This window comes from Manis pentadactyla, chromosome 5 (genome assembly GCF_030020395.1).
Source record: "Manis pentadactyla isolate mManPen7 chromosome 5, mManPen7.hap1, whole genome shotgun sequence".
Taxonomy (NCBI): domain Eukaryota; kingdom Metazoa; phylum Chordata; class Mammalia; order Pholidota; family Manidae; genus Manis; species Manis pentadactyla.
Window position 1 is genome coordinate 124714325 of NC_080023.1, and position 18763 is coordinate 124733087.

An 18763-nucleotide genomic window follows, 5' to 3' on the forward strand; every position below is an offset into this window, starting at 1 on the left:
ACACTCAGAAGTCCAGTGTAGGAAAGAAAAGGCCAGCTGTTAACAGAACTGGCAATGTTCCAGTAGGTTTGATCAGAATGAAAATTAGGCAATTTGTGACTAACCTAATGAACTTTATAAACTGAGGGAGGGGGAGGGGGAGAAGGAGGAGAGATGACTGATAGGGAGAAAATAGAAGGGTTAAGAAATTTGAAATCTGTATTAGAGGGAAAATTGAGCGAGAGAGCTGGTAAGATAGGAGGTTGGATAGTCTGAAATTTGGATTTCTGTGGTGGAGGTCTGCCTGATAACAAGGCTTGGATGGAGTGTGGTCGTGACAGTGGGTGTCTGTAACGGAGTGGAGGCGACGGCTATATTAGATGAAGAAATCAATAATATGACAGAATGGGTCTGCCATTTGCATGTTAATGTGACTCTGGGTGATGGCAGAAGCTGGACCTCAGAATCCAAGATTTTCCATCATTAAGGAGTGGGTAAAGAATAGAAACGAAAAAGGATAAAAAGTGGTGTGGCTACAGAGAGAAGAGGAACACTGACCTGAGTGGGCTACCGGGCAGCAAGGAGACTGACACCACCTCCTAGAAGAGATGAAAGCAGCGTGGGAAAATGAGCGCCCGTCACTGCAGAGAGGTCTGGACCAAGCAGTCTGCCCCAGGGAGAGCATGTTAGGTGTCGTTAAGGACGGGGAGAGCGCACACTAGAGGCCCAGAATGTGGGGGAATTTGTTCACAAAAGAATGGCATTCCAGCGAGTACAGTGGAAAGATGAGACAAAGGAGGGCGCTGCACAACTTCCCCTAGCGACTGAAGGCTCAGCTTGCGCAGCAAACAGGAAACGTGAGGCGTGAGGAACAACAGATGCAGGTGGCGTAAAGTTTCCAAAAGAATTAGGCAAGAATTTTATGTTTGAGTCAACTGATCCAGTACCAAGTTTGTGCGTTCAAACTCTCTTTCTTTAGATTGCTCCTTTTCTGAAAAAATTAAATTGAGAGGCCTTCCCGTCCTCTTACTCCTTTCTCCTCTCTGGAGGCCTCCTTCCGGTCAGCACCCCCTCCCGTCCCGGACCGGGAGCTTCGGCCCCGCAGGAGTGGGCGGGGCCGGGCGAGCGAGCGAGCGGAGTGGGCGGGCCCTTCACTGGGACGCGCTGCCGTAAGGACGCCGTGATGTCAGAGGACGTCCGGTCCGGCTCCCAGCGTCCCGGCTGGTTTCCATCCGCTGTCCTCGGTGTTAGTACCCTCTTCCTGGTGTCGCGGTGGGCGAGTAGGCCTTATTGCTGCCTGGGGCCGCCCTCGGGCCGTTCCCTGCCCCTCCGCCCCTGAGTGAGCCCGGCCTCCCCTCGAGGGTGAGCGAGGTCGGATGGAGCGCACGCGAGGGCGGGCGTCCTACGGGAGGGTGACGGTTGCAGTTTCCCGAGTCGCGCGGCACCTCCAGAGGACCCCCCGGACGCCTCCCTTCGCCCCGCTGGGTCCTACGGCTGCGGCTCGTGCTCCAGGGCCTCGGGACTCACGGGCCGCTTCCTAAGGAAGTCGGAGCGGTGCTGGAGGAGAGCTTAAACCCGTGCCAGGCTGAGGAAAATAATTCACTTTAAGTTTCCAGAACAAAATGGACAAAGTTGAAGCTCCACTTTACCAATGGGTTCACTCCAGTGGCCGCAGAAAACTCATATAAGGATAATCACCCCGTGATTATTTTCTGAGCTCTTTTGACCCGGGCAGTACATTAAAAAAAAAAAAAAGATTTGACAGTTTAAATACCGTTAAGGGGACCTAGTGGGGCTTGGCCCTTACTGAGGTACCACCTCCCACCCTGATTTGCCCATATTTTTAAGTCACCACTTCCCACCACTTGGGTTTTGATTAGACGCTCTAACAGAGTTGAAAACCAAAGTAGGAAAATACGATGAGTGAACTTGATGAGTAACCTTCGTATTGCTTCCAGTCTAAGCTGATTAGTGATTTTGCTGTATTGTAACTTGCCCTTTTGAATGAAAAATAGAAATTTCCTGAAGGTGTGCCTTCTTGAAATTCTCTTCGTGTATTGTGGACAGACATTAGTTTTTTTGAGTAAGAATGTTGATATCAAGGAGGTTGTGTGTCACAGTCGCAGTGAAATTTTATCCTGTTCCAGGAGGCTTAGAATTTGTAATTCTTGAGTAGAGCCTTGAAGTCTAAATCTGTATTTTCCGGGGTTTCTACAGTTGATCCCGGAGAATCACTCTTGGAAAAGACTTTAAAAATATGTCTTTTGAAGATTATTAAGAAATTTGATATATTTCACAGCAAATACATAGATTCGTTCATTCCTGTGTCCCTCGATTTATTGTTTAATATATGCCTGGCCCTGCTGGGAGGCAAACATTGTCGAGAAAGATACGGTTAGAATCCTTCTGATTGGATGAAAATCCAAATAAACATGTGTTATTTAGTAAAAATTCTGTTTTTTTTTAAGAGGTTGTAGTTCTAACTATGATGAGAGCCGGTTTTAAAGTCCTTATTTGATGTATGTGGTAAATACATATTTTAAACATAAATTTGAACTCTTTGTGCTTAATGCATTTAGACCGAAAGGCAGCTTTTGGAGTCCAAACAACTATTATACCTTTAATATCCTATCAATAAATTGACTTTGTAGTTAATGTAATTTGTACATATAATTTGTAAAATGTAATGTCTTTTTTCTTATTGGTAAACTTCAAGTCTTAGCAGCATCAGATCATCTGAGTATGTTGCTCAAAAAGTGATATGAAACTGGATAAATAAATAATCTGTATATTTTAAATGATTTCTCATTAATTCTATATGCCTAATAATTTTTTTTAACGAGTTCTTAACATAAGAGAAATTTTTTTCCTAGAGAAGAAAACAATTTTGGCTTTTGGGAAAATGATTTTTTTTTTTATATTTACATGTTTTAGGATTGGTAGTGCAAATAAGTGCCTTATTTTAAAAGTCATCTATTTTATTTGAAATAATGTGTGCTTAATGTTTCGTAAAGGCTTAAAATGTGCTTAACCGTCAAAATGACACAGCTGAGTTTATTTTAATGAGAATAAGAACACTTCATTCTGCTATTTCTTAGTTTGTTTAAAGTAACAAATGCAGCTAGTCAATTTTATCTTCTCTATTCTTTTGCCTAGAAAGAAAGGGAAAATGCCTAAAAAAAAGACTGGTGCAAGGAAGAAGGCAGAGAACCGTCGAGAACGTGAAAAACAGCTAAGAGCATCAAGAAGCACCATAGATTTAGCTAAACATCCGTGCAATGCTTCAATGGTAACAGCTTTTCTTATATCAGTTAATAGGTGAAAAACTATCTAATAGTTACCTGAAAAACACCTGAATAAAATTTTGGTGAATACAGTGTTGCTGCATATATTTTATTGAATTAGAAATGTGGGATAGAGGCATGTTTCATCATTTCATTGCTACACTGAATAGCAATGATTCTTGTTTGAATTTATTGGTGATATGTATTCTTACATATTAGGGACTGTGTGATGTTTTCCAGCTTGTCTAGCATTTTTTATGCCTGAATTCAGTTTGTCCTATAAGAGGCTTCTCCTCACTTTGTCACAGCAATTTTAATTCATTTTATTTCTCTTTTCTAAACTTCCTAGTATTCCCCATTTCCACTCCTTTTTCTTTTTCTATTCCTACTACTATTTTTTCTTCTTTTGTTTCATAGGAAATGCTATTACTTAATTCCACAGATGTTTATTGTGCATCTACTCTGTGCCAGGTTCTATTTTAGGCACTCTGGAGGATACATAGATGAGTGACACAGTCCTCTACCACAAGTTTATAGATCAGTTATTTTGTGTATTATTTAAAACTTGTTTGTTTATAAATGATATGTCCAGTTTATATAACTTCAGGGAGAAATAGAATTTGCTGAATGAATAATGGACTACTGTGTAGCTGAGAAGGGCAAGTGTGTAGCTAGGGCGTGGTGACAGCTGGAACCTGGAAGTCTTGTAGTTGCATCTTTGGCTTTTGTTTCCATTTTCTTAGGCCTCATGATCCAGTTGATTGGGTTCATGGACACTGGTAGCTCACGAAATGTTGCCCTCAGAAAGAGAAAGAACTCAGTTCGGACTTGGGTGGGTGCCCATCCCAGGACTGACATTTATGGCTGGGACTGGGGTTGGGAAAGAGCGGATTAGATAGCACAGATGGGACAGGGTCATTTCTAGAGAAGAGTGGTATGGGACAGACAAAACAAGAAATGACTCACATACATAAATACATATAATGAAGGCCAGACTTTAGTAGTGTTGCCATAAAGGTACAGTTAATCCTAAAGTACATTAGGATTGAGAGGTGGTGAAGTTGAGTGTGTGGATAGCATAAATACATATAACGAAGGCCAGACATTAGTAATTTAGTGTTGCCATAAAGGTACAGTTAATCCTAAAGTACGTTAGGATTGAGAGGTGGTGAAGCTGAGTGTGTGGATGGTGTCCAGTTCACAGCGGAGGTGGGATCATCACCATAACTTTGAACAGGTAAAGATTGTGAGGAGGGATTTTTCAGAGAAAAGTATTAGATTAAGTAAGGCATTTGAAAAGAGAGTTCAAGACAGTTCTAGAATGGCTGACAAATAATGACTTGAATCTAAAGAGAATAGGTCAGCCAGGTTTGAAAGTTGTTTTAGCAACCAGATTGTTGAGAACTTTTAATGTCATGTTTAGGTTTCTGGGTTTTCTGTGAGCTTCATATGAGTGTCTCTACTGTTTCATATGTCTGTTCTGTATTACTTGGTCTGATTCCTTAAAAAAAAGTCCAAAGAACAAACCACCACTGTGTTTAGCCTGTTTTATGAAAATGCCACTTCTTTTTCTAGTGTGGTATGTCCAAGAGCATACCTCTGTTATTAAAGTATGTATAGATGGCTGTGTACGTGGGTGAAGTTGGAGGGTTTAGGGAAATGTCACTTAAGTTTCAGTATGAAAAACAAGGTATTCTTTAAAATGCAAGTAAATTTGTAATTTTCAGTCAGTAGAAAATTAATGTTATGTTTTTATATTTTACAGGAATGTGACAAGTGTCAGAGGTAAATTTTTATTTATCTGTATTTAATAAGAAAATCTGACCTTTTATCTGATATTGACTATATTTAAAATTTTTATTTTACATGACAAGACGGCAGAAGAATAGAGCATTTTGCTATTTTTGTAATTCTGTACAGAAGTTACCAATTTGTGCACAGTGTGGTAAGTATATGATAACTAAAGACACATACCTTTTCTTTTAATAAACATTTGTTTGGCAGTTCATCAGTTTGAAATTGGGTTTATTTTTGTTTGTAATAATATTCCTTACCTTCAATAAAATAAACATAAAATGGTATTTTGCTCTACTAAAACACTACCAAGTCTTGATTTTGTCTCTTTGATATAACTGAAAAATAATTAAGATACAGTTAACCTAGATGCCAAAACGCTGTTTTAAGCATTTAAAGATCAGATTTCAGACTAATAATATTTAGCGATTCTGAATTTTTAATTATACTACTTTAGTCTTGTAGTATCCATTTACTTTTATAAATTTTGATTCCTGCTGATACTACCTGCAGTATGTTAGACTATTGAAAATAATTTTATTCCACATTTACCTAGTGCCAATTTTTGTAATCAGTTTATTTTTATTTTGGCACTTAGCATATGATTCCTGAATTTCCATACATGTATTCCCAGGTGATTGAAATAGAGTTGCTAAGTACTCAGTTCCCAAGTGTAAATGGAAACTTTTAGAGTAAAATCAAATGTTAGTTCCTAGAGCAAGATTGGTGTTTCACAAATAGTCTTCCACAGTCTACTTGACATGTTAGTAGATACTTCTTAAAACAATGTATGCATTTGATAAATGCTGAGTGTTTCATCCTCTCCTTTCCATCCCCTCCCATCTGGGAGATTTTTGTTACATGTTTATATGTTAAAGGTTTTGAAGACCTCTAGTAAAGAAACCTGATAAATTTTATTCACTCCAGATTTATTCCCCAAACTTTATTTGAACAAATATCCCCTTTGGTTGTGGGATATAGTTTCAGGTTGGACAAAGTTTGGAATATGCTTATTTAAATGTGTTAATATATGATATATTGCAGAAAGTTAGGAATGTTTAGGGTTACATCCCTGAATATTTCTAGTGTAGTTCTAGCTTTCAAAGAAGTTGTCTTTGAAGTTTATAATTAATGAAAAGGAGAATGCTGGCCTAAGTGATGGGCCAGTTTTATGTCCTTATTTTACAAAAGATGAATATAGAGTGAGAAAATAGATTATGGAGAAGATTAAATTCGTGCTAGAACCATCTCATATTTTGAGTGCTCTGGGGCTTGAGTTTTATACTGCTATAGAACAATCATTTCCCACTTACTGATTGATTCTTGTACTTAAGTGTTACACATGGAATATTTGGATAGCTGCTGCCTGTCATTTCCAGTTTCTCTTTCTTCCCATTTCCTGTTGTCCAGCTTTTATTCCTCAGGTAATCAAGATAATGGAAAATTGAGCGTCTTCTGCTTTTGTGTTCTGCTTTGTGGAGTCTGAGATGGGTGATTAATATATCACCATTAATCTTCACATAGTATATGATAAGTGAATATCCTGACAATGTTTTGGGTTGATAATTTGCTGTTAGATCAAAGCTTTTGTGGCTATATATTGTGATTTTTAGCTCTTTCACTATATTCCTGTTTTTTGTGCCCACTTGATCAGTATTTGAAAATTTTATTGGAAGAATGTTTACTTGGATATTTTTAGGGCTATTTTGGAGGCTAAATTTTCACATATGGATTAACTTAAAAAATGAACCAAATAAGTTGCATAATCATTATTTGGTTTCATTTGGGATGTTCTGTGAAAAAATAAGTAATAACTTTAAACCAGACTTTATTGTGAATTATAAATGTAAAATTCATTTTAAAGCAGAGTATTTTAAAATCTGTTTTAATTCATCTGAAAATTCACAGGATTTAAACTGCTATAATGATCATTATTTTACAAAGCATAACTTAACATTTCTGATTTTAGTACAAGCATGAATTAACATATAACCTTACTGTGCAATCTATTTTTTTTTTTTTTTTGTAGATAATTATTTTTTTATTGAAGGGTAGTTGACACACGGTATTACATTACATTAGTTTCAGGTGTACAACATAGTGACTCAACATTTATATACATGACAATTCTAGGTACCAGCTATCACCATACCAAGCTGTTACAATATCTTGACTATATTCATTACATCCCGGTTACTTATTATTTTACCATTGGAAGTGTATACTATTTTTTTTTTTTTTTTTTGTGAGGGCATCTCTCATATTTATTGATCAAATGGTTGTTAACAACAATAAAATTCTGTATAGGGGAGTCAATGCTCAATGCACAATCATTAATACACCCCAAGCCTAATTTTCGTCAGTCTCCAATCTTCTGAGGCATAACAAACAAGTTCTTACATGGAGAACAAATTCTTACATAGTGAATAAGTTCTTACATGGTGAACAGTACAAGGGCAGCCATCACAGAAACCTTCGGTTTTGCTCACTGTGCAATCCATTTTTAAAGATTATTTAATTTCTAATCTCAAAAGATCTGACTTAAGTTAGATCTCAGTTATAGGCATATTCTCTTTTTAATTATATAAGCAGTAAACAATGCTGGTTTCTATCCTTTTATATTCATATTATTTCCATAGGAACTTAGGCTGGGTAAAAAGAGGAATTGGTGACTACTTGCATGTACTACTTAGTAACACTAATAGTGCAATTTGTTTCCTTACTAGGGAAAACAAAATGCATGATGAAGTCTTCAGACTGTGTCATAAAGCATGCTGGTGTCTATAGTACCGGCCTTGCAATGGTGGTAAGCTTTTTGTCATCTCTTAGACAAATGGGGTCCATGGATAACAAAGTCATTCTAACCAATGGCTATTTTTTCCTAAATAGCAGTGCTTTATCCCTTGGTTCAGTCTGTAGTTACCTGCATTATCTGTGTCATGTTCTATGTATGATTTTCCATTACTACCCACTTGTTTTTGCTTTCTTTTTTCTTATTGGTAAACACAAGGAGTGAAAACTTATTTAATGTTGACTAAGGCAAAAATTCATTTGCCAGTGATATCTTTCTAATGTGTGTTAATTAGACTTCATAGAATATTATTTATTATACTGAGAGCCCTGTTTAACCAATGTTTAAGCTTTTGGAAAAATAAGCAACCTCATTGCAGAATTACCTAGCATTAGTAGTTTTTTTTAAAGCTTTACATTTCAAAAAGAATACATATTGAACACAGAATTATACATAATTTCTTTATTACATTTAGAATTCTCTACAGAAATTCATTGTTTTAAATAATAAAAACAGTTTTATCGTATGATGCATTATCCTCTTTTTCATTACAAATATTATCCTTTTAACTAGTTATATTGTATTCTATTTGTGATTAATGCTCAAGTCCAAATTTCAATTCATGAAAAAAGTAATTTTTTTTTACATCAAGCAGAGTATTTTATTTATAGTAATTTTCCAAGAACATGTAATTTTCTATTATGAGGCAAACCTTTATATATTTCATGTATGCATATCTAATAGAAGCAAGGAGCTAGAATTATTCATAATCATTTTGTGAATTCCTCTTTATTTTAAATAAACAATTGTGAAGTTATCTTTATTCAAACATTGTACTCGAGCTTGTTATGTCTAAATTTATTAAACTTTTTTGCTTTAATTCACTGAGTTATATGAGTGTGAATGATCTCTTATATAAACATTTAAATAGAATCATGTATCTTTAGTTATAAATTCTAGAAAATTGATTCTGAAATTTAATCTGTCTGTAAAGATTCCGTTTCCCTCACTCTCTGATACCCTGCTTTGCCTTGGGAACCTGACCTGTGTGTATGGACTGAATCAGTAACTTTCTTACCTTGTGGCTTTTCTTTGGGTTCAGCCAGTGGAAGACCCTGGCAGGAGACCTGAAGATGGGAGGAGAATATGATCTGGGTGTTTATTTCCCAGTTCACTCCCTACTGGGTTGTCCGGGTTTGGAGAGGAATTTTGGCCAATTCATGTTTCATAGCTTGTTTAAAGTTTTCATTGTGGCTTTTAACCAGAACAAAAACTGTGCCATTTTGGTGTAAATCTGAAATAACTTGCCATCTTTTCTGAGCAGTTTTATAGATAGGACATTTTTAGATTAAAGTTTATCAAATTTACATTTGTGGGTTTTGTTTTTTCATCCAGTAGGAGGCAGATACTGAATTGTTCATTCAATTTTAGATTTAAATTGGCAACACTTCTTCTCAAAGGGATGGGTAATCCTCTCCAGTATAGCTCTTTAGGGCTCTGGTAACTTAACTCCTCTCCCCTTGTTTCAGACCCAGGGATTGTAACTGTGTCATCCCTTGGTGTTTTTTCTAAGTCCTTTCCTGTCGTTTGTAAATTACTTTTCTTAAACTCTCCTGGATCACCCAGTTTAATGTGCTGTCCTTTGTTGCTAGACCCCTGAGTGTTCCAAGAGATGTTGAGGATTAGCTACATTGATAATCCGCCCTTACAAGTGGAAAACATTCTTCCTATTTTCTGTTTACCACTTCTGTTATGGAGCCTTGAATAAAAGTAGAACACTGAATTGAGCTTTGGAAGACCTGGATTTAAAATCTAAGCTCCTTGGGAATATACCTTTGGGATTTGGACTAAAATCTTAATTAAGTCCCTGTTTCTCATCTCTAAAGGAGAGCCCATCCAGTCCCATTTCCTTAAGATTCTTTATAGCTGTTAGTATTCTGTGGATGTTGCTGTGTTGCTGAAGTGTATAGTCTTACTATCTTATGTTTTTGTAGAATTGGAGAGTCTTATCCTCTCGTTTAGGTCTTATATTTTACTTTAATTTTTTTCCACAAGGAAATGTAGTAATTATTTGACTCATAAATTGCCTTAAAAGAAAAAAGATGGTGGCCGAAGTTTAATATTTTCTCTCAGTTATTTTAGAAAAGCCATGTGATTATTTTATAAATTACACAGATAAGGGATTTTCTTAAGTCAAATATATCAGTATTTAAAAAAAAATAAGTTGCCAGAATTGCTATAGAAAAGAATACTTAAATTGTAGACTCTACTTTGAACTCTTTCACTTACTTTAATGGTTTATATCAGGGTAAATATATAGTTTCCCCCTTCATTTTCTTTTGAATTTTGCCTAAGTATTATATATTCAAATAGCTCTTGGTAAAGTAGTTTGATTTTCAGAGAACCCACTTTAATTTTGGCTTAAATAGTAGAAGTTTTTCTCGAATGAAATCACTAGCTATTACTGAGAATTGATAAATTGGTAAATGTGTACAATTTTGATGGTTGCCATTGGTTAAACAGTGGTTGCAGCCAGTCAGGTGACAAAGATTAATTTTTATTAATTTCCCTGGTTGTAGGGTGCAATATGTGACTTCTGTGAAGCTTGGGTTTGCCATGGTAGGAAATGTCTCAGTACACATGCCTGTGCCTGCCCTCTTACTGATGCCGAATGTGTGGAATGTGAACGAGGTGTCTGGGACCATGGTGAGTGATTATATGCCACTCAACCCTGTTATAAGTAAAAACTGACTTTGAATATTTGGGATGCTCTTTTTAAGATTTTTTTTTCCAGGATACTGTCAATTTTAACTCCTGCACTTTTGGTTATCAGTTTAGCTGCAAAAGGGATTTATACAAACAGTAATAGTCAATGCCAGGATTGGTTACCTAAGCAGGTAGGGAGGAGAGTTACAGGAAAGCAGGTGCCTCTGAGCAATTATTATATGAGTAGCCAGGGGGTAGTGGGAGTCTGCTTTTTATGATTCAATTTGGCAGTTTTCATTGTAGCCTTTACCAGAACAAAAACTGCCATTTTGGTGTAAATCTGAAATAACTTGGCATCTTTTCTGAGCAGATTTACAGATAGTAGCTTTTTAAATTGAAGTTTATCATATTTACATTTGTGGGTTTTATTTTGTAATTTAACAGGAGGCAGAATATTCAGTTGTTCTTTTTGCCATAACTTTCTCTGTGAAGATGATCAATTTGAACATCAAGCCAGCTGCCAGGTTTTAGAGGCGGAAACATTTAAATGTAAGTTTTTGTATATTAAATTATTTCTACCCAATAGTATCTTAATAGTATAAGTGTTAAACTTATACTGAAAAAGGTATCTAGCTTTTCATGTAGCCTCATGGGGACTGTAATTTAATTCAATTCAATATTTTCTGTTTCTAGAAAAAAATTCAGAAAACATAATCCATTTCTTTTTAACAGGGATATCAATAGCCTTGTCGTTGGATCAATTACTCATTTTGTGTGATTGATCATGCATTATAGGACTTGTAGCATTCCTGGCCCTGAGTACTGAATTTCATTATATGTCCAGGTTATTATAACAACCATCTGCCCCCGGTCAAAACACACACACATTTCCCAATGACCCCAGATGACACCACCCCTAGTTTATTCCTGCTAGCTGGTTCCAGTGATTCATAGGAGTGTGGATCAGAAAGAACTGGGGAGGTTTTTACAAACTACAAGAGCTCAGGCCTCATCTCTGGAGAGTCTGTCTTTAGTGGCTACACACATAATTGTCAGGTATTTTCCAGCTTGAGAACCAGTGTCACTGACTAGGTTGGTGGTGGTATCTTCACAGATAGATTGCATTTTATTCTACGCTATTGATTTGTCAAAAGCCCAAGTTTTGGAAGCAAACATTGCTTGTATTTTACTTACTGGCTTATCTACTTACAGGATTTTGGGAAAATCCCCAAATTTTTCTAAGCTTAAGTTTTGTTACCTATTAAAGGAAGATACTAATTTCTTTTTCAAAGAGTTAATTGAAATGAAAATCCTTATAAAGCATTAGTATGTTACCTAGCACTTAGAAAGCCCTTATTGAATAGAACATGGCATCATCAGAAAGACTGAAATTCCCCAGATACTCACTTGAATTCAGTTCTTGTTCTGGTATGAAATGTTAATACCTATATTCATCTATAAATTGAAAGTTGATAAATCACCAATCTAAGATTGATCTATCTACCTATCTATATGCATGTATTTCTTTTAATATTTATGTATAAATTCTCAAATATTTAAAGAACATCTCAAAGTATATAGAGTTTTTGAGCCATTCTTAGGCTTTTGCAGAAAGTATAATATAAAAATTGAGTTATTGTATTTGGGACTTGGGAGCTTTGTGTATTTTACAGTACCTGGCCCCAAAGAGAGGAAACTATGAGTGGTAAGGTTGTAAACCTCAAGAAGTTTTAAGTGATTCATTAAAAGACAGGAAAAATACAAAAACGAAATAATTGGCAGGATTTTCAGATAAACCTGATATTAAAGTACTCTCTAGGCAGAGTCACAGGTTTCTTTGGCTTACTGAAATTTATATTTTATAAAAAAGTAAACCTTTTTATTATTATTTTATAAAAATGTAAACACTTTTTTTTTTTTTCCATTCTTCCTTTGCCTGTTGCCATTCAGTGCTGGAAATGTGTTCTCTGAAATACTCTCCTAATCATACACAAAAGCCATAAATGTAGAGTTTGTTTCACCCACTTAATGGGTCATATCTCATCTTTTATTGATTTGACCTTACAACTATAAATGGGGAATTTAGAAATTCTTTAAAATACTTATTCACAATATCTATATTTGCATATATGCAAATATATCTACAATTTATGTATATTAAAATATTTGCCTGTAATTATTTACCAATGATTATGTGGAAAAGATGTTTTAAGAGAAAAAAGAAACCCACATGTGTTTAACCCTGCTCGTATTTTTAAAAATATGATGGGACCTAGCACAATGTGGGGAATAGGGGTGTTGACCTTCCACACAGTTGAAAATCTGCATATAATTTTTGGCTCCCTCAGACTTAATCACTGTTGATTTTATTAGAGTAATTGATAAAATAGACTTAACATTTGTGTTTACTGCATTCATGACATACCTAACTTTTTCTTAATTTTTTTGGTATTTCTAGTCCATGCTGTTCTGTTTTTTCAAACTGTTGCAAATCTCCAAAATATTTTCCAATGTATTTATTGAAAAAACTCCATGTATAAGTGGACCTGTGCAGTTCAAACCTGTGTTGTTCAAGGATCAGCTGTAATTAAAATGGCCTGGAGACTCCTAATTTAAAATGTCAGAAGGCTTTGATCATCCCAACCTACTTTCTTTCAAAATACTCTGAATACATAAATAGACTGAAAAATAAAACCATTCCTCTATTTAAAACTAGGAAAGTGAAACTAATTTTAGAATCTGGGAGCAATGAGTTCTTTATTTTAATTCTTGGGGAGAGAACTTTCTGGGTGGTGAACTGAGAGTATATATGTGTGGGGTTGAGGTCCCTGGAGAGAGAAGACTAGCAGTGCCATAATCCGTCCTGGTTTGAGTTCCCTGTGGTAAAGAGGGTGACATCGGCAACAACTAATTTCTTGGAATAGTGTCATTGTGGCCTGGCAGTGATTTAACTGGTAGGAACAGGAAAAGATTCTGTATCAGAAATGCCTGGTGTGCCCTGGGAAATTGGGTTGGGAGCATTGTACTTTCAGTATGTTTTCTGGATGTGTATTTGAAAGAGATTTATAGCATTTTCCTTAAATATGCCTTTTTTTGACTGAAGAGCGAATCAGACTCTCTGGGCATATCTTCAAGTGGAAATGTTTAAGATTTCAGATTCTTTCCCCATAGACTAAAATAATATAGTTACTATTGGAGTAATTTGGTATACTTAAATATGCTGAATATAGTAGCAAGCACTCAGTTGATTTTAACATACTCACTTTTCCAAATGTATTTGCACTTAAGTTTAGGTTTTCCCTTATTAATTATAGATAATGACCAAAATTAATATGGCTTATTGACTAAAATAAAGATAAAAATTTTGCAGTTTTTTTCTATTTTACTGTCCACTGAACATTGTTTTCTCTTCATAGTCACCCTTTTCTGCCTAAAGTATTCTATTCTCTTTTCAGAAGTTACACAAAAAATGGCAATATTGCCACCAGAAGAGAATATATATTAATAGAAACAGTTAACTCCTTTTAAAATTTAATTGCCATATAATTAAAAGAAGAGCTTCAGCCAGTGTCATGGGAAAAATGATGTTGACCATTTCTGTTTTCTGACATAATTCATGAAGTTTGCTGTCTTCTAGATCTGGAGAAATAGGAGATTAGAGAATGATTAGAACCATAAAAGTGTAGGAATGCTGGGTGTGTACAGTTATTGGTTTTCTTCCTTCTGGCTGGGATTCCATCTCATTTTTACATATCCTCTAGATCATGTGATGAGATAGGAAAAAACTGTTAATAACTGAACAAGTACAGATCTATGGAAAACAGCGTTTGCATTCCAAATCTGAATCTGGACATCCTGTATTTTTTCCCCCATAGGTGTTTCATGCAATCGGCTTGGTCAGCATTCCTGTCTCCGTTGTAAGGTATAGTTGTGTTTTTTTTTTAGATTTGTTTTTAATCCCTATATGCTCTTCCACCAGTCCTTGGTTTATAGCTGTAATAATCTACATACATATAAACCTTATGTTATTTAATTCTTTGATCATAGAGATTGTGAGGTTAAATTGAGTAAGCTTAGTGACTTTCCAAAGTCCTCCAGTTGGCTTGTGTTAGAGATAACTCTAGTGCACACTTCTCCTAATCTTAGCTCAGTGTTTTTACACCTTACACTTTTGGAGGATATTCTGACCAAAAGGATGAAAGTATTATTTAATTAAAGTCAAAATGCACTTGCTTGGGAGAGTTTAAGTAAAGTGAAATTTCCAAAATGTTCTATTTCCTTAGCCCTTGTCTCTCACTAAACAAATATAGCTGGTTCACTCCCTCTCAAAAACATTTCTCTGGTTATTAATCTTCCTAACCCCATCTCTGTTTCTCTCTCAGCTCTGCTCCAGTTTTATCAAATGGCTTTTAGCTGTCTTCTCTGCTGTTCTCTCTGCTCTCTATCCCTCTTTCATCTTACTTATCCTCATGTACCTCACATTCTCTGTCAGATCTTAGCTAAGACATCCGTTTCCCCAGAAACGTTTCCTGAATTCAATATCTGTTTTAGTACCCTTCCTCTACACTTCCCTTTCAATGAATGCTGTCTTGTAATTGCCTCTCCACTTGTCTGTCCCCAGTTAGATTTATACTCTGTGAGGGTAGATAGGCTAGTCACCATTATGTCGTCAGTGGCTTTGTGAATATTCATATATTTATGAATGAATAAATGTATCTACTTGTCATGCCCTGTGTATGGTTTTTGAAATGCCTTGTGTTAGGGCATAGTTCAGAAGAGTCCTGCGGAAGGTCATTTCCCTTAAGAAATTTAAATCAGAAGTGTGACCAGTCTCAACAAAACTCTTAATTTTTGCCCTAACAAAACTGTCTTTAAATTTCCTTGATATAGTGAATGGTGTCTTTGTATATTTTTTGATTTTTTGATTTATTTACTTGCTTAATTTTACTTTTCCAATATAGGCTTGTTTCTGTGATGATCATACAAGGAGCAAGGTTTTTAAGCAAGAAAAAGGGAAACAGCCTCCCTGCCCCAAATGTGGACATGAAACTCAGGAAACTAAAGACCTGAGCATGTCAAGTAAGTCTCTTCTTCAAGTACTAACCGAGTGATTTTGATTTCTTGCTTAGACAAGATTTATCTTTTTCTCTTTCTATTTTTGTTTTTGCCTCTTCTTCCTATTTGAAAAGACAAATGTGTTCTCTTAAGCAAATGGAATTTTACAGCTTTGGAATATTTGTGGGTAAAATTTTACAGTTTAACTTAAGAAATATACCATCATTCACTTTGATATTTGTCATTTGATGCAGTTAATGACATAGGGAGTACTGAAATTTAAGACTAGAAAGTGATTTTTCTGTTTTTGCTGAGACTTCCTTATTAAATAATTGAGTAGCTATAAATCCTTAATATTCAAGTGCTGGTAATCTTCAGTACTTGGAAATCGGAATACATGCTGAAGCTATTCTTAGGTGTGTGGTATTTGAGCAGCTACACTTATTACATAATACATCACTACTAAAGGAAATTGCTTTATGGTTTGTATGTAACTTTCTATGAAGGAATTAGACCACAGGCATATCTTATTTTATTGTGCTTTGCTTTATTGCTCTTCTTAGATACTGTTCTTTTTTTTACAAATGAAGGTTTGTGGCAATCCTACATTAAAAAGTGTCAGTGCCATTTTCCCAACAGCATTTGCTCACTCCATGCCTCTGTGTCACTATTTGTAATTCTTGCAATATTTCAAACTTTCTATTATTATTTGTTGTGATCTGTGGTGAATTATTTTAATTTGCTTGAAAGCTCAGGTGATGGTTAGTATTTTTTTGGCAATGAAGTATTTTTTAGTTAAGGTACATACATTGTGTTTTAGACAATGCTATTGTACACTTAATAGACTACAGTATAGTGTCAGAAAATAACTTCTATGCACTACTGAACCAAAAAAATCATGATACTGACTTTGTGGTGCTGCTGGCTTTATGGTGATCTGGGACTGACCCTGCAGCATCTTCAAGGTCTGCCTGTACTGCAGACATCCTTACTGATGCAGCTCAGTTTTGTTAAAGAGAATTTCACTCTTTACCAAACATACCAGAATGGAACCATAATTCTAACTGACTGTGGAAGTATTCTGCTTACTCAGAGGTACAGTTGTGCAATGGGGTGAGACTGGTGATTTTGTTCATTTTTTTGCACTAAACTTTATGTTGCTGCTGAGGTAGAAGAAATGAGAGGCTTTGTCTTGTGGAACACCTGAAATATCAAAAAGCTCTCTGAAGAAAAATGTAATAATATGTGAAATCAACTGTTCTGTGATTTGAAAATAAACTTTTAATTGATCAAAAGGACATTTTAGTTTTTAACATGCTTTATTTAACTTATGTTTGGAGAGTGCGATTGTCGTCATTTTGTTTTCCATCTTTACCTAGAGTTAATGAAATGACACTGTCTTCTTTATTATTTGTTATTACATATGGCTTGTGTGTACAGTCCAAATAGGATAGAACTGATTGTTTTTTCTAGGGTCTCCTTTCTTTTAAGGAAAGTAGGAAAATGTGGCTTATTTTTTCATCTGGGAGTAAGAAGCAGCCATTCAAATTATGTAATTTTATAAACTATAGAGGAAAATGAAGGTGTAGGGAATTGGAACTAATAAAGTGCCATGTCCACATCTGTCTTTTGTAGCACGCTCCCTGAAATTCGGTAGGCAGGCTGGAGGTGAAGAGGGAGATGGAGCTTCTGGGTCTGACGCCTACTGGAAGAGCCTCTCATCTGATAGGTATGGTGACGCCAGCTGCCATGACGAGGAGGAGGAGGAGGAGGAGGAGGAGGATGATGAAGAGGATGAAGACGAAGGTGGAAAGGACTCAGATGCTGAGTCATCAGACTTGTTTACAAATCTGAATTTAGGAAGGACCTATGCCAGTGGCCATGCTCACTATGAGGAACAGGAGAACTAGGAGAGCTTCTTGCCCCCTGGTGACTGTGTCTGAGAGGAGCAGGAAAGGGTGTGCTTGATGAGCTGTGTGTGTATGTTTAAAAGTACTGTCACTTAGCCTTGTGCAAAGGAGGAGTCTCACTGGGGCAAGTAGTAGGGAATAGCATTTTCATAGAAACTGAAAATCAGGCTTGTAGCAGAAAGTAAAATGAGTTTCATATGTAAGATGTTATGATCCAAGCAATTGAAGCATCATGGACTGGATTTAACTGATTTCAGTAATCCAGTAGGTTTTGCCAGTTAGATACATAAACAGAATAAAGGAGTAGGACGGTAATATATTTGTTTGAAATATATTTAAAAAAAACACTGCTTATGAATTCATTTTGTCTGATTTGTAAAATGTAATGGGTAAAATGCATTACTGTATTATTTCCTTGTATGTCCACAGGACAAATGTCAGATGTTATATGCTAAATTTTCACTAAATATTCATGTTATCTTAAGTAGTCATGATTTGTATGCTTTTGCAATTGGCTTATTCATTTCTTTCTTTGCATTGTATGCCCTGAATAGTACCTGTTATTTCTGTATAGACAAAGGCAACTACAGAGTCATTTTTCAGAAACACAGAATGAAAAACAGTGTTATAGCTTTATCCAGGAAATACCATTTCTCTTTGAATAAATCTAGTATTTCACTTACATACTTTCTGTACTTTAAATTTCTTGTTCTCAATTTTTTAAGCTTATTTTGGAAAGCCTTTCAATATATTTGTATGAACTTTTGTATTAACTGCTTCATTTATTTTTTTATTATTTTTATTTTGGTATCATTAATCTATAATTACATGAAGAACATTATGTTTACTAGGCTCCCCCCTTCACCAAGTCCCCCCCACAAACCCCTTTACAGTGACTGTCCATCAGCCCAGTAAGATGCTGTAGAATCACTACTTGTCTTCTCTCTGTTGCACAGCCCTCCCCGTGCCCCCCCCCAACATTATACATGCTAATTGTAATGCCCCCCTTTCTTTTTCCCCGCCCTTATCCCTCCCTTCCCACCCATCCTCCCCAGTCCCTTTCCCTTTGGTAACTGTTAGCCCATTCTTGGGTTCTGTGATTCTGCTGCTGTTTTGTTCCTTCAGTTTTCCTTTGTTCTTATACTCCACATATGAGTGAAATCATTTGGTACTTGTCTTTCTCCACCTGGCTTATTTCACTGAGCATAATACCCTCTAGCTCCATCCATGTTGTTGCAAATGGT

General features: G+C 35.9%; 1 protein-coding gene across 3 annotated transcripts; it reads left to right on the forward strand.

Moving 5' to 3' along the window:
* Positions 1-1187: 1187 nt before the first annotated feature.
* ZNF330 (zinc finger protein 330) lies at positions 1188-18205 on the forward strand. Of its 3 annotated transcripts, none has more exons than XM_036931588.2 (10): positions 1188-1341; positions 3136-3268; positions 5029-5048; positions 5138-5208; positions 7784-7863; positions 10428-10554; positions 10999-11103; positions 14430-14476; positions 15516-15633; positions 17245-18205. In XM_036931588.2, the coding sequence occupies exons 2-10, from the start codon at positions 3149-3151 to the stop codon at positions 17517-17519; spliced, it is 963 nt and encodes a 320-aa protein (XP_036787483.2). In that variant the 5' UTR covers positions 1188-1341; positions 3136-3148; the 3' UTR covers positions 17520-18205. The 3 variants fall into 3 exon arrangements, with proteins under 3 accessions (XP_036787483.2, XP_036787564.2, XP_036787647.2); XM_036931669.2 differs by having other exon boundaries at positions 1199-1341; positions 3140-3268; XM_036931752.2 differs by lacking the exon at positions 1188-1341 and adding an exon at positions 4007-4500 and having other exon boundaries at positions 3135-3268.
* Positions 18206-18763: the final 558 nt, after the last annotated feature.